Source organism: Acromyrmex echinatior, chromosome 10 (genome assembly GCF_024713525.1).
Source record: "Acromyrmex echinatior isolate Ae372 chromosome 10, ASM2471352v2, whole genome shotgun sequence".
Lineage (NCBI taxonomy): Eukaryota > Metazoa > Arthropoda > Insecta > Hymenoptera > Formicidae > Acromyrmex > Acromyrmex echinatior.
In genome coordinates, this window is record NC_141861.1 from 14,333,361 (window position 1) to 14,350,439 (window position 17,079).

A 17,079-nucleotide genomic window follows, 5' to 3' on the forward strand; every position below is an offset into this window, starting at 1 on the left:
CACATGTATTTATAAATTCCTTTAGATGTAGTGGACGTCTTTCTAATTTCAGTAAATTACTTTGTTATTATCGATAATATGTCCGCAAAGGAGAACATGCTTAGCTATAACTATTATAAGAAAAGAAATATGTATCTACTTCATATACACTGTCACATAGAGAAGAATAATATATGGATAAGGAAAAGGGATATTAATTGTTTGAAGGGATATTCAAGCTTTATTAATAACTTTCAAATATCGACAGAAATGCTTTATTCTTCTGGAAAATATGATGCATCAACAGAAATGTGAAACAGAGGTAAAGTATATTTATTAGAAATTACACATGTTTTCCAACATATAGTCTGAAGATAATTCATGTATACCCACATAGTATGTAATTGCAGTAATATCACAACTTTCAATGCAATATCACGAAAATATTACCAAGATATTACATTACAAAATATTATAATGTAATATTGCAGTAATTTTATTGAGATATTTATACAATATGATATATTACAATATGATTAATAGTGTAATATTATTGCAACGTTATTCAAATATTACAATGTGAGAAAGAGGATATGTTCACTGTAATATTATCATACTGTTTAAATATTATAGTGTCTTGTATGGTTGTGAGAGCAGTACGCGGTACCGTCGAGTTGGAAGCAGCGGGATATAGTTTTTCTTTAGTAAGTACCAGATGGAATAATAAAAGATGCAGCGTTATAAGATCTGTTATGTGTAATTTTTGGACAATTTTACCTGAAATGGTTTTTTTTTTAATGAATTCCTTAAAAGGATTCAGTGATGAATATTAGGCGATTGTTTCTGACATATTGCCAATACAAAAATGTATAGGTATTATATTTTTCAGTACTGGTATATATTGCAACAGGCTAAATTTTCTGACAGTGTAATTATTTTGTATATATATTAAGTTAGGGATACATGATATTCTTGGGTTGCTCGAAAAACTCGCTATCAGCGCTATTATGTCTTTTCTTTTCTTATTCTTTATTATTCTTTTATTATTCTTTATCGTTCATTATATCTAATTTTTCTATTCTTCATTTAGATTCTAAATAAAGAATAGAATGATGCAGCAGCGCTAATAATGTGTTCTTTGAACATAATAACAACTCCTTTGAAAGTTAATATTACTATAATGTTACTATAATTTGCAAAAATATTTCTATTATGGATTTTCGCGGACACTTAATATTGCAGTAACATTTATACAGTATTACTGATATATTACCATGTAATATTAAAGCAATTTTATAATATTATTGCAATGTTACTGTAATATTACATGCTGTGTGAATAAGACAGATGAGTATATTAAAAAATTGTACTAATAAATTTTTTTTCTTATTTTGATATATAATACTTTAACTTGAAAGATAATATTCTTAATTAAATTTAATTAATGTTTTCAACGAACACGCTGGATCTTAAGTGCTTAGGCTGGTATTCATAGTCAGTTCTTATTTTAAAACCGTCTTCAGTAAAATATTAATACCTGATTGAATAATATAACATATCCATATAATATATCCATAAGAATAATACATCTTAAGACGGTCTTGAATATAAAACCTGACTATAAATATCGGCCTTAGATAATTAGATATAAAATATATATTTATATGTTAATATGTTGTCCTTTAAATTGCACGATGAAATGATTTTTCGATTTTGAGACACAAACTCGACTGAACTACAATAGTAACATCACAAACTAAATTGATTAGCAATTTAATAATTTCATATTCTGAGAATATCTTAGATATCATAGAAATCTTAGTGATGCTGAATATTAAAATCTGGAAATATATAATCTTATTGCAAAAAATATTATCTCAGATGAGGATTGAATTTGAATTTCTTACATTTCGTACAAGCATCCTCACCATTAAACCACTTTAGCGCGCAATTTAAAAGACTACATATGTGTAGTATATAAGTTCACATCAAATTAAGCACTTAAGATCAAGTGACCGTTAAAAGTATTTATTTCTTATTTGTTATGTAATAACATTTACGATCCTTAGAAATTTTTAGTTTAATATTGCAAATGCATATTATTATAAATTAAATCTTTATGCGGCCATAATAAGTAAATAGTAATTTTATATAATGCATAGACACATTAAAAATGCATATATATATATATATATATATATATATACGAAAGAAATAGAATGAATGATTTAAAACCTTAATTACTATGTCTTTTACTTTACAGAACTATTTCTACTCGTTATAAAAAGCAATATTGAGTTAATGGACTTCCAAAACCTGAATCCCTTCAACGTTCGGTTAAATCTTCTTTCGGGTAATCTGTTACCGATGACCGACAATTCGTCATTTCCAGTATTATGGAAGATATATAGCGCTATCGTGTGGCTATTTGAATTGGTTTACACAGTCACATTAATGGCTGCCTTCTTTGTAGTACCAAAAGAGAAATCATTGAACGATGGCGTACTTGCCTTCATCACCGTATTAGAATCAGGTTTGATAGTAGTGCGAATACATACAACACAGACAACATTGCTACAACAAATTATACGAAAAATGAATGAAATTTTGAACATCGATAACAAAAATATAAAGAATATCGTAATAACAAATTTGAAACCTATGGAGACTCCATTTAAATTATATTTTGTATGTGGCACATTTGCTGTTTTCGTCTGGTTTTGCTTAGCGTTTTCGTTGGTATTTGAAAAGGATACTTTCTACTATGTAGATTTTAAATCACCAGCCGTTTATTCCAAAGAACCATTCTCTATCAATATTTTCTTGTTGGGTAGCGTAATAATAACAATCAGCAATGTATACATTTTTTTAAAGAAGGTCAGTGTGGATGTTTATACAATACATTTGATATCATTGGTAACTGCACAGTATCAATACATTGCTTCGAAGCTTGTATTGCTTTTTCAAAACAGTAATCAACAAGATAACAGCGGTTTTTCAGAAAACAATTTTGGAGTACAAAATTTTTCCTTAAAAAAAGAGATAAAAAACTTATGTCAGCAACACAACACTATTATACAGTAAGTACATTTTTTTCAAATTTAAGAAAAAGTTGCAAATTGATGAAGAAATTTGGATATGTCATATGCAAGTAATATATAATATGAAATTTTATAATGTACTACAAAATATATTAATTTTAGTTTTGATATATTTTCTATATTGTTATGAATATAGATACATTTTGTTTCAGCACAATGTTAATGTTAAAAAAATTGCTATCTTTAAATATCTTCTTGATATACGTGAATAATGTTTTTCGATTTTGCTTTCTTGGTATCATGGCAGTTAAAGTGAGTAATAATTTATGACATCAATTACTTTAGAAATGCACATTCAAAAAAATATTCTACTCTCGCGGTAAACTCTTAAGAGGAAACCTCATTTAGGAGAGCCAAAAGTACATGATATTTTAGAATTTTTTTCTCAGATAACATAAAACCAATCGCTTCCAAATTTTAAGGACGTTTTACTATATATATCAACTATAAAAAAATAATTTTTTTGTTAAATAATAATGTTTTTTTGTTATAAAAGTGAAGACATGATTATATAAGTCTGTTCTATTGTTGTTCTATTGTGACACTCTAGCGGTCATAATTTTTGTCTGAAACAAAAAACCAAATTTGTACTTTATTTTTATATTATTATCTTCTAATTGAACTGAAAAAATTGAAAGAAAAGCAAAACTTGAAAAATCTACGACTTTGAAAAAAAATTTACAATTTTCACAAAAAAATTTCGACACTTCGTTTAAAAAGAATTAGTATAATTTAACATTTTTCGAAATTATTTTAATTTATATAGAAGAGGCACTAATTATCGACAAAACAAGACCAGAAAAGATTCAATCGGTTGATTAGATTTTTTTCTATTGTGTACACAAACTCGAAAAATACGGTTTCGAGGAAAACACGTTTAAAATTTTCGGAATACAAAATTATTAATTATTGATAACTTATAGCAATCACAGGCTAATCTGCTATTCCAGACCCAAAAACCTTCCCATAATAAACCTTCAGCTTCCTCGTAAAACTCCCAAAAACATTCACAACCTCCACAATTCTGTATAAATGCAGTGGATTATATAGTATCTACACTCGCACTGCTTAGTTTTCTCGCGGAGATACTAGGCTGCGGATCTTCATTATCTTTTTTCGTATATCGATTTCCGTAAAAACGTCTTTTACGTAGTCGTGATGCACGTTCACTTATACCGTATTTCGCTTTCGGGACATTATTTTATCGAAATAAAAATTTGAGAAACATCTTCATTCACTGGAAACTAAAGCTCGACTGATCATTCACAACAAAATGAAGCATGTTTCAAAAATCTTACTAACGATTGCCCTCTAATAATCAAACTCACCCTCTAATATTCAAACTCACAATTATAAACAATGGGTGCTTTCCAATTGCAATATCCCTTTCGTGCACACGGCGACATAAATTGCGTTCCAATTGTTCGTTATCGTCAGCATAACACTGCACTACTGTACTCAGTCGAGGGCTGTGTAAGCTTGTATTTTTAGTGACAACTACATGTTATTGTACTAACTGCGGCGGCTATAAATGAGATTGGAAGACGTTGAGTGACCAGCACTTTTTTTTATTTAATACAGGTGGAAAAAGCTACATTTAATCGAATTCTATCCGAAACGGATCTCAATCATGCACAGCGTACACATTCTATTCCAATTGAATCGTGCACAATGATACACTTTATGCATTCCTGTGTACGTTTGTGTTAAGATGTGTTAAGCAATTGGAAAGCACTCATAGACTCTCAAATTTATTCAATACTAGAAATATATCTGCGAGGAGAAAAAGGGGAACGCTCTGCTGACTTTCGCTGCGCGTTCAAATACCTGTATGACCCATGACATTCTCGAAGCTGTAACTTGCAAAATATTTCGAATATCGATCTAATATTTTAAGAGAACATTCTCGGGGAATGCTACTATTGATTAAGATAACTTTAAAAAAAATTTTTTTGACCCTATAAATAAGGTTCCCTCCTTAATGTTAAAAGATTTTTCATTAATATGCCTCTAAAAAATACACTAAAAGATAGAATGTCATATAATTATAAGATGCTATATAAGCTAAATTTAAAATTGCAATCTTCTTTAATGCTAAAAAATTTTCTAGCTAAAAAAAATCTGTTTTTCAGTTAGCGATATGCACATTGCCCCGATAAAAATTTTTCATACATGAATATGTATAAATATGTATAAACATACACATAAACATGCATAAATATTCATAAATATGTATAATTATATATGAGACTTCCGGTTAGGAATAGAGAGCGTGGTGACGTGTGTATATATTGACAGAGGGAATAGTAATAGAAAACAGTGAAAAACAGAAAGAGAAAGAAAAAATAATAAATGGATCAGAAAGTAAGAAAGTGGGAAAAGGTCGGGAAAAGAAGGCGAGTATAGAAAAGAAGAATCTGAAGGAATAAAAGATCTGAGCATGTTCGGGAAAGCCGCTAGGTTAGGCGGAAGACAGAACAATCTGGAGAAGGAGGAAGAGCGAAGAGTCCATGGCAGCAGCCGTCAGATGGCATCAATGGTAGGAAGACCGACAAGCAGTAAAAATAAACCTAAAGAAGAAAACATGCAGAGATACAGGAAAAGAGGAACTTATGATAAAGTTTATGGGGAAGGAGATGGAAAAGATTTGCAAACGGATGGAAAACATAATGGGACAAATCGAATAAATGAGGAAGGAATGGAAAGAAGGAAAGCTGGAGATGGAGGAAAGAAAAAGAAAAGATAAAGAAGACAACATAGAAAGAAGAAAATTGGAAAGAAGAATAGAAAAACTAGAATGAGAGAGCGAAAAGAAGGATAGAGGAAGACGGAGAAACAACATAGTAATCAGAGGCATAAACAAATGGGACGGAAACAAGATGGAACAGCAGGTTGTAGAATTTGTCAAAGAAAATTTGAGGGTAGAAGTGAAAATAAGAAAGGCATTTAAGGTACAGGACAGGAAGAATAAGTGCACCATAATAACTGAATTAGAGAACTGGGAAGAAAAAAGAGAGGTTATGACAAGAAAGAAAGAGTTAAGTGCAGGGATTTATAGATAGATCTAACAAGAAAAAAAAGAGAAATGCAAAAGCAGTTGAAGGAAAAAGCTAAAGAGGAGAAAGAGAAAGGAAACAATGTGAAGGTAAGTTATGGTAAGATTTTTATGAAAGATAAGTGGCTACGCTGGAATGAGAGAGAGAAGAATAGAAGAAGACAGAGGAGGAAGAAGAGAATGAGAAAAGGAAAAGGATGGCGGGGAAGAGGCGAAAAGAGGATTAAGAATTTGTTTTTGGAATATTGCGGAACTGTCTAATAAATGGGGAATATCTGGAAGAATTTAATCATGGGATTAGTGGAGACATAGATAGACGAAGAAAGGTGGGAGAAAATTAAAAATATTATAGATTGCCGAAAGACTACGAATGGAACTATGTGCCGGCAAAGAAGGAACATAAAAAAGGAAGAGCAAAAGGTGGGATAATCACTGCAGTGAACAAGAAAATAAAGAATATAGAAGTTAGGGAAATAAGCGAAGCAGCGATGGAATGTGAAATGGTCTATAATGGAAATAAATGGAGAATAATAGTCAAGAGGTAGAAAAAATAATGGAAAGATTGATGGAACATATTCGAGAAGAAGAGGAAGAGTATTTAATAATACGAGGAGATTTGAATGTAAGGACAGATAGTGAAGGAGGACCGGTAATAGAAGAAGAAAATGAGAAGAGAAACAAGAGCAGGAAATCAATAGATAAAATAATAAACAAAGATGACCGTAGACTAATAGAAAGGAGAGAGGATGGGCGATATTGATTGGAAGCTTCGAAGAAGAGGGGGGGGGATGGACTTATATAGGGGAGAGAGGATTTTCGGTCATAGACAATGTGATAGGAAATGATGGAGCATGTGAAGAAATCAAAAGAGTAGAAGAAGGCAACAGAACAGAGTCAGATCACATCCTATTAGAGGTGGAGCTGCGGGGACCGCAAATAATGGAGAAAAAAGATAGGAAAGAAATGGAAGTGGAAATAAAGAGAAGTAGCTGGACGGAAGAGGAGATAAAAAGCTATCAAGAGAAAAGTAAAGAATGGAGGAGCACAAGGGAGGGATACGGAGGGTATTTGGATAGAGATAAGAAAAAAGATTAAAAGTGCAATCAAGAAAGATAAAAAGAAAATACTCCCATGGAAATTAGGAAAGAAAGATTGGTATAATAAAGAATGGAGAAGTATGAAAAGAAAGTTAAGAAAAGAACTAAGAGAACTGAAGAAAGAAAGAATTAGCAAGGACGATTATGTGATAAAAAGGAGGAATTATAAAGAATGGTGTGAAGCACAGAAGAAGCATGAGAAAGCAGAAAAAGAAAAGATAAAAAATATAAAAAGTGAGAAAGAGACATGGAAATATATAAACAAGTACAGGAAGAAAAAATCAGAGAGGCCAAGCAAGGATATATAGATAGACAGCTGGAGAGACCATTTTATAGAGCTGCTAGGGAGAAAATGACTCTGAGTATGGAAAGTGAGAAAAGCGAAGAGGAAAAGACAGGAAGAGAAGAAGTAGAAGAAATTGCAAAGACGAGGTAGAGAATGAGGCATGGAGGTTTATGTCCAAAGAAATCGGAGAAGAATTCTGGAAAATGATTAACAGAGTATGAAAAGGTGAAGGAATATCATCAGATTGGAACAAACGCTTAATCTACCCTATCTACAAAAGAGGAGATTAAATCTATAAAGGAATTACATTAATGAACACAGCATATAAGATTTACGCGACTATTCTAAACAGAAGACTTGAAAAAGAAGCGAAGGAAAAGCTGAAGGAAGGACAGTATGGATTCAGAAAAGGAAGAGAAATGATGGATGTAGTAAATCTATATAATAAATCACGTGGTTAACAGGGAATTGAGCAAAAAAGGAGGAAAGATGTTTATCTTTTTCGCGGATCTGAAAGCTGCATGCGATAAAATGGACAGGAAGCTGCTAAATGAAATGATGAGAAAGATACAGATAGAGAACAACCTCAGACTCCGAGTTATGGAGACGTATAAAGAAACAAGGAATATAGTGAAAGTAGACAATAGGAAGTCGGAGGAGTTTTAGACTGAAAAAGGCCTTAGACAAAGGATGTCCGCTAAGCCCGATATTGTTTAATATATATATATGTCAGACTTGGAGGAAGAGATGGCAAAAGGTCAGACAGGAGGAATAATAATAGGAAAAAAGAAATGCTAGACAATAATGTATGCGGATGATATAATTCTACAGAGCAGATAGAGAAGCTGATATGAGAGAGATGCTGAAGAGATTTGAGAGGTTTATACAAAAAAAAGGACTGAATCTGAGCTCGAAGAAGTCAAAAATAATGATATTTGAGAAAGGAAGAGATAGGACAAAAAAGAGAGAGTGGAAATGGAGAGAAGAGGAAATAGAAGAAATTAAAGAAATCAAATACCTAGGATACACGCTACAGAAAAATGGAGGGATTGAGAAACATATAAAAGAAAGGATAAAGAAAGTAACAGTGGCAATAAAAAAAACATGGAACATTAGAGAAAAATATTCAAAGACAACTTCGAAAAGAGAATGAAGATATTCAACTCTTTGGTGGAGAATATAGCCCTGTATGGAACAGAAGTGTGGGGCTGGCAGGACTATAATAGACTAGACCGAATAAAAAGGAAGTATGTGAAATGGATTCTAAAACTGGACTGGAGAATACCTAATTATATACTGATAGAAGAAACAAAGATAAATGAAATCAAATTTAAAATAATCAGAAGAACAGTAAAGTACGAGGAAAGAATAGGGAACTCGAAGAAAAAGTTAATAAAAGAATGTATAAAGGAGTTGGAAAAGGTCAGTAGAGGAAAAGAAGGTGACTGGGAAAAGAAGAGACGAGAAGTGCTGGAAAGAGCAGGAATGAGTAAGAAACAAATAAGAAGAGTAAGAGAGACAGAAGATCAAGATATAACAGAAGATCTCATGAAGAGACTAGAAAGAAGAGGGAAAGAAGAAAGACAAGATAAATGAGTCAAGATATAATAGCAATTATAAAAATATACGGTCAGAAAAGTTATCAAAATACTTGGAAGGCAAAAAGAGGATGAAAGATAGAAGTTTAATAGCAAGATTCAGATATGGGAACGAAACAAAAGGAAGTCAGTGCTGAAGAGAGGATGTAGAAAAGAAATGTGGAAAAGAAAATCTGCCATGCTGCAGAAGACAGTATGAGCCATATACTCAAGGAGTGCAAGGAGACAAAGAGTGAGATGCTGATGGAAGAATTCATAGGGATAGAAGGTAAAGAGATAGAGATAATGAAGAGGATAGGGTAAAGCAAGAAAAGAAGCAGAAGGGAGGGAAAAGAAACAAGAGTGAGGACTTATTACAGATTGCTATACCAAATAGATTAAAAAGCAAAGTTGTAGATAAGTATAATTTTAAAGGTAATTCCAAACAATCATACCAGAGTCACAAGTAGTTATGTATAGGCACGCTATATGTAGGAAAGTTTGTAATGTGCGATATACATTGTTTTGTTTTTGTATGAATAACTTTTATGTATATTTCAAGTATATCATTGTTTTGTTTTTGAATGAATAGCATTTATACGCATTTCAAGTATTTCAAATGTTATAAGTATTTATACACACATATATATATATAGAACGAGAATAGAGCTGTGTATGAGAAAGATATGAAGAATAGATACTGAAGGAGGATAGGGGTCAGATTATTAAATTAAGAACAAATGTAAATAAATGTATACTGGAAGCCATCCTAAGCCACAAGGCAAGGATTAAAATTAATAAATTAATAATAATAATAATAATAATCATATATGAAATATGTATATTCGTATATGTTCATATATCCTTCTTTTTTTTATAAAATTACTTTCTAATATAATAGAAATAATAATAGTAACGCGAAAACATAAAAAATAATTAAAGGAATAATTTTTGCATTATTAATTTTAGAAAAAAACAAGTTTGGAAAAATGTAAAAAAAATTGCTCATACATAATTATGCATAATTACATATATAATTATATATATAAGTAATTTTTATTTAATTTTTTAAGTTAATTTTTTACATTTCCTCAAACTTGATTTTTTCTAAAACAAATAATGCGAAAATTACTTTTTTAATTATCTTTAATGTTTTCATATTATTATTATTTCTATTACATTAAAAAGTAATTTTACAAAGAAAAGAAGGATGTATGAACATGTATGAACATATTTCATAAATATTATACATGTTTATAAATATTTATGCGTGTTTATGTATATTTATACATATTTATACATATTCATGCATGAGCAAATTTTTATCGGTTTTTCTATTTCAGGCTATTCAAGTTCTAAAATAGAATTTTTTATAGAGGAATTTATTCTTCATTATAGCTTATGCATCCATTTTTTTAAACAATACACAAAGATAAATATAATAGGCTAATGAGAATCAGCAACGGCGCAATTATTTAATGAATAATCAATAATCAGATGTTGGATTGATGTCTTTTTTATTTTGAATGTTTCGACTCTCTTTGAAATCCTCTTCAGCAAGAATTATACAATTATAATTAGCTCACGTATCTATAATGTTTAAGTCACTCGCAAATTGACAAAGGTAAATTGTTGATCTGACATTTTTTTAAAAAACATCTTATTAGAGTGATATATACATAAACAATTTAAATGACTTACTATCACGGAACATAAAGCATTGCACTGAAGCTTTGTTGAATATATTAAAACTTAAAAAGTAGAAACGTTAAAATCAAATATAAAGATCATACATTTTTAGAACATCCGTGTACGGCGACGTGTCATTCAGATATGAACTATTCTCAAAGTAAGAGGTCACACAGTTATGGCGGAGGTCAAACATTAAGGCAAATTTGCAATTTGAAAACGTTCAAAATAAAGAAGACATCAATCCAACATTCGATTATTGATTGTTCACTAAATAATTGCGTCGTTTATCGTTGCTGACTCCCATTATCCTATTATATTTATCTTTGTGTATTATTTAAAATTCGAGAGTCTTAATATAATTATTGTTATTGTCCATTTTTTTATTAATAAATACGTGTTATCGATACAGGCATATATATTTCATGTAAAATTTCTTACTTAGAGAAAATGTTATAATAAATAAAATATTCCATTTAGTGTAGAACGGGGCTAGTTATGACACTTTTTCTTTAAGTTATTATAAGTAAATTTTCACACAATTACGATAATGGTACAATTACTAATGGTAAATGTTTTATATCGTTTCATGTTCTTCTGGCTCAATAATTAAGGATCTAATTATAAACCCTTAATATATCTCTTAAATAAGAAAAAAATTGCATTAATTATTATATAAGGATGCAAAGTGAATTAATATACTCCACCTATGGGGCATGTTGAGCATCCTTGAAGAATAAGTTGAGCAATGAAGATAACCGTTTAATGAGATTATGTATTATTAAAAATATGAAAGAATTATGTGTATTATTAATCAAATTTTTATTATTTTTATCTTAAGTATAATAATTTGTAATAATCTCTCTTTTTAAATGTTTCAATTAACAAAATTAGAAAATCTAAAATTTTTACTCTTTATAATAGCAAATTAAACATAAAATACATATTTAATTATTAATAGAATAAATTAATAGAATAAATTAATAGAATAAAAAGCAAAGAATTGATGAAAGACAGATTTCATTTAAGGAGAGCCTGAAGCCGTCTGTTACCAACTAATCATATAATTTTTGTATAACAAATATTGGGTCATCTAAAAAGTATACACGGTTTTTTGTCATTAGATGTTGATGGTCATATATCGGGCAACACTAATCCGATTGTGTCAAACGAACGTGCGTCTGAAAGATAACATTTTAGATTACATTTTTTGTAAACAAAAAGTTTGGTGATTCATCAATCGTATCAAAAATTATATTGGTTTGAAAATGAGTGAAATATCTGAAGAAATACGCTATGTGATATTTTTTTACTACAAAAAAGGCAAAAACGCAGCACAAACATGCAGACAAATTTGTGAAGTTTACGGCGCGGATGCTGTAAGTGAACGCAGGACGCAGGAGTGGTTTGTTCGATTTCGTTCTGGAAATTTTGATGTCAAAGATCGACCTCGCTCTGGTCGGCCAGTCACTGAAAAAGTCGATGAAATTTTGCAACTGGTCAAGCAAGACCGGCATGTGAGCTGTCAGGAGATAGCCAATGCACTAAGAATCAACCATATGACAGTTTGGAATCATTTGAAAAAGACTGGCTACGCAAAGAAACTCGATGTTTGGGTGCCACATGAATTAACGCAAAGAAATTTGATTGATCGAATTTCCATCAGCGAAACACTACTAAAACGCAATGAAATCGACCCATTTCTGAAGCAAATCATCACAGGCGATGAAAAATGAGTGAAATACAAGAATATTGTTCGTAAAAGATCATGGAATAAGCGCGGCGAACTACCATAAACGACTTCAAAGCCTGAATTGATGGCAAATAAGGTGATGCTGTGTGTATGATGGGATTGGAAGGGAGTCGTCCATCATGAGGTGTTACCACAAGGCCTAACGATTAATTCAGAGCTCTACTGTTCACAACTGGATAGATTACAGAAAGCGATTAAGGAAAAAAACGACCAGAATTGATTAACAGAAAAGATTGTCTTCCATCATAACAACGCCAGACCACACACATCATCTTTGATGACGCGCCAAAAATTGAGGGAGCTTGGTTGGGAAGTTTTGATGCATCCACCGTATAGCCCCGACCTTGCACCGTCTGACTACCATTTGTTTCGATCTCTGCAGAACTCTCTTGATGGAAAAACATTGGCCGACAAAAGAGCTGCCGAAAATCACTTGAAAAAGTTTTTCGCCGATAAACCACAAAAGTTCTACACGGATGGAATTATGAAATTACCCGAAAAATGGCAAAAGGTTATAGATAATAATGGCTAATATATATTTGATTAAAATTGATTTTCAATAAAGAAAAATTTCATTCAAAAATTGAACAAAAAACCGCGGATATTTTTTAGATGACCCAATATTTTTTTCACAGATTCGAAAATCCTTTTCCTGAATTAAAATATACTTATTAATACATGTTTGTGAGATGGAGTGCCAAAAATGATAAAAAATTTCGAAATTTAGATATTTTTTATCATTTCTTAGTGTAATATGGCGTCTCAAACTGTCAAGTCGTGACAACAATTGCTTGATACAAAAGTTTTGCAACCTGTACTTACGAAATAGTAATCCACAAACACAATAGTTTGCATGAACAAATAACGTTGAATTCTTAAAATTAGACTTAGATGCTTTATCGCGACGAATTTGTTATATGAAAATTGATACGAACGTGCGATTGCGTGTATCATAGATTGCGTGAGTAGGTTGGTGTGATAGTATAAAGATATATTTTTTTTTATTGAGCGTAAAGAAAAGGGTACAGCCATGAGACGAGTCTATCAAGCTGGCGCTATGATAAAACTTAATAACTAGCGCGGGGCTTAGGTTTACATACATATAAGAAGAGTGTAAGATTCTCCTCTAAATCATAGGAAAAATCACCTTAAAGAAAAATAAATTCTCGCTCTTTCAGTCTGAGTATCACAGTGCATCATAAGATGCATATGAGTAGAATATTAAAAAAGAAAGCTTTGGCATAAGATTAAACTCAAACATAAATATAACTAGACTAATTACGTATAAATCTTATTTATATGAGAGTATATACGTATATGTGTAGTACGGACTAGCTTAAAGTAGAATTAAAGATAAACTTAAATTTAAATGCGTTTCTCGATTGAGCAGATAAACTTCTCTAAAGCATAAATAATGTCATCGATGGTTGCCATGAAATATTCGATAAAATGTGAAAGGAAATCTCTCTTTTCGATAAAAATTTCCTGAAGCGCTCGTCTTTGTTCTTCGTAGGCGGGGCACTTCCAAAAATGTGATCGGGAGTGTCTTTCAGGTTACATATCTTGAGCATACAGGAGAGCGGACTATCCGAAACTGATACAAACTCATTCGGGGATATGTGGCTCGATCTAATTCTGTTGATAGATACGACTATCCTCCTTTTAACGCTGAATCTTTTGAACCAAGACTCGGATAAATATTTGCCACAATAGTCTGTCCCGCATGTCATCGACTCGTTCATGGTCCACTCGAACAGCTCACCATTATATCCGGCCTTCCCAATAATTTACCGACTCAGAAACCGGTATGCCTATCTGCGTTGCCAGACCGTACAGTCTCTCTCGCTAATCCATGCGTTCTTTCGTTCCCTCCAATTCCGATATGATTAGGTATCCACACAAATTTAATCTCTATACTCATTTCTTTGGATGGAGAGCATAGCCTTGATGTAGAGTATGAGATAGGAACTATACTGCGATAATCGTAATATGTATTAACAGCGTTGAGAATTGATCTACAATCCGAAAATTAACGAACTTGGACCATCTAAATTTAAAACCTAATTCCAGAGCCGAAAGGATTGCCATAACCTCGATGCAATATGATGAGACAAAACTAGTGACTCCTGAATTTCACCGCTATCAGACTATCATATGATGTTACTGCGAACCCCGCATATTGAAGATAAAGAGCAGTACAAGAGCTATCCGTAAACAAATAATAGCTGAGTTTATTTCTTCTAAATGTATCTAAAAACAAAGAATTAGCACAACCCTTATACTTGTCAAAGTTTTTATCCGCTATCAAGTTTTTATCCACTTCCGAATAATATAATATAGCCTCGTACGTCACCGAAAAGCATATCGAATTAACATTAGAGGGGAGCAAATGCTTTATATTGTTCACATCCTCATATGACCTCAAGAGCGGGGATCAGCCAATACGATTCATAGTTGTAGGGCATTCGGACATCTTTTTCATTGATTCCAGCAATTCAAACAATTGGTTCCTCTCATCTGCCAGTCTCGTCAAGAAATTCTTATACAGATATCTATACTTACTAGACAATGGAAGTTCTTTTGATTCATTCACTATAACGTTAACAGAAGTGCTTCTCCTGTATCCCAATGCCTCGTATTGAATCCTGTTTAGTTGCACTAGAAGATTATTCGTTAGATTATAAAGCAGAAAATCACTATACTCCAATCTAACCAACGCATGATATATCATCCTGAGCAGCCGCGGGTCCGCGTCCCATCAGGTGTGGCCGAGACATTTAATAATTCGTATCAGATATATGCACTTTTGATCTGATTTACATGTGAGGACCAGATTAAGTTAGACTGCAGATTAATGCCCAAGAATTTTATTTTTATTCGAGTTTGTGACGCATATTTTATTAGCACCATTTTCAACCAGCTTCAGGTTTGTTGTAAGGGACCTGTAGAAGAAAAGATACACGTCATCTGCATACTGGATCAGTCTACATTCTTGGGAGTTCTCTCTTTAAAATTCCGCAACATAAACTGCGTATAACAAGGGACTGAGTACACTGCCTTGCGGGTGGCCTCTGAATACTCAACAAATCTCGATCTCGTCATATCTACTTGGCATGCGGATATATATAAATTGATAGGTCAGGGGGAGAACGCCCATGTCTACAAGTCTGTTGATCAGAACGTTTACCAGGACATTTTCATATGCCGCTAATATCGAAAAACATCGCTGCGACCGCTGAATTCATCTGATGACTTCAAGATATCAGCATAGAGAATAGGTGTCCATATATGAACAACTCTTATGAAAACTGAACTGTGAGCTTGGAAGTTTGTTTGTAATCTCCAGTTCATTTTATTATTTATTATATGTTCCATTTCCTTACATAAGCACGAGGCGAGAGCTATAGGGCGAAACTTCTGACTATTCGCCTTGAGGATGAAAGTAATGAGATATTTTCTCCAATCGGAAGGAAAAAGATTCTTGTTTAAGACACCGTTGTAAATATGGAAGAGTACACATAAAAGTCAGATATTTGATGATGGTATAATTGATGCCATCCAGACCTAGACTCGAGTTAATCCTAAGATTCTTAATCACGTATAACATCTCCTCCTGTGTGAAACTTAAATCTAGGAAATCGTCGGAGGACGGTCACCCTCGAAAGAGACACGCTATTCGGAACTCAGCCTACTCTCAACTCGTCAATCTGTTCGCGAACTATTATACTTTCCTGGTGAGTATTCCATCATTATTTCGATTCGATTAAATCTGGACTGAAATCTTTTAATCGTTTTCCAAATCAATTTGGGATCGGAATTCTTCCTTAGGCTCTCACAAAAAAATTGAAACTTCTCCTGCTTAATTCTCCAGAGTTCCCTCCTCATGATCGACCCTTTTCTTATATTCAATGAAATCCTCTTGAAGACCCGACCGTTTAAATTCAAGGCAAGAGCCTCCCTCTGAAAGCGTATTAGATTCTTGCATTCCTTTGTCCACAACGGGTAAGGAGGGCCCTTCCCGGGCCGAGGGGATCTGTCTGCTACCCCGAAAGATTGCTTAGACGATAGCAGTTGAGCGCGTTCCCAATGGCTCGAGTATGATATTATTACCATAATATAATCATAACTACCGATTCATAATCCTGAAGGAACTTCAATTCATCATCTAAGGTCCTCTGAAAGAGATCCCAATTTAGTATTTTTAACATGAAGACGCGGAATTTTTTTGTTTTTGTTAACCAAGTCTAGAAGTGATTCGACAAAGATCGGGAGGTCGCTGCCTCACGGTCCGAGCCGATCCGCTAATTTAATCTCAGAGCAAGCGATTCATGAACAAGCGATAGAGCAATCATCGAGTTAGTTCGGAAAAATGTAGGTGAGCCATCATTTAACAAAGTAAGTTCGCTATCCTCAATTGCCTTCCATAATTTAATTCCTGATGAGTTTGTAGATCCCCAAGCTGTATTGTGGGAATTGAAATCCCCTCCAAAAAAGACCTGCAAATTGTGTAAAAAATCGTTCCCATTCTCGATTCGAAATAAG

The 17,079-nt window shown here is 32.5% G+C and overlaps 1 protein-coding gene and 1 pseudogene across 3 annotated transcripts; both read left to right on the forward strand.

Annotated features, from left to right (window-relative positions):
* Positions 1-131: 131 nt before the first annotated feature.
* LOC147908434 (uncharacterized) lies at positions 132-12,335 on the forward strand. 3 transcript variants are annotated; one of them, XM_087410403.1, is made up of 5 exons: positions 132-301; positions 613-683; positions 2,243-3,059; positions 3,233-3,332; positions 4,662-5,895. In XM_087410403.1, exons 3-5 carry the CDS (start codon positions 2,281-2,283, stop codon positions 4,788-4,790), a joined length of 1,008 nt encoding a protein of 335 aa, XP_087266529.1. In that variant the 5' UTR covers positions 132-301; positions 613-683; positions 2,243-2,280; the 3' UTR covers positions 4,791-5,895. The 3 variants fall into 3 exon arrangements, with proteins under 3 accessions (XP_087266529.1, XP_087266531.1, XP_087266530.1); XM_087410405.1 differs by lacking the exon at positions 4,662-5,895 and adding an exon at positions 11,399-12,335 and having other exon boundaries at positions 136-301; XM_087410404.1 differs by having other exon boundaries at positions 293-375.
* Positions 8,008-9,959, forward strand: LOC147908435 (uncharacterized; annotated as a pseudogene).
* Positions 12,336-17,079: the final 4,744 nt, after the last annotated feature.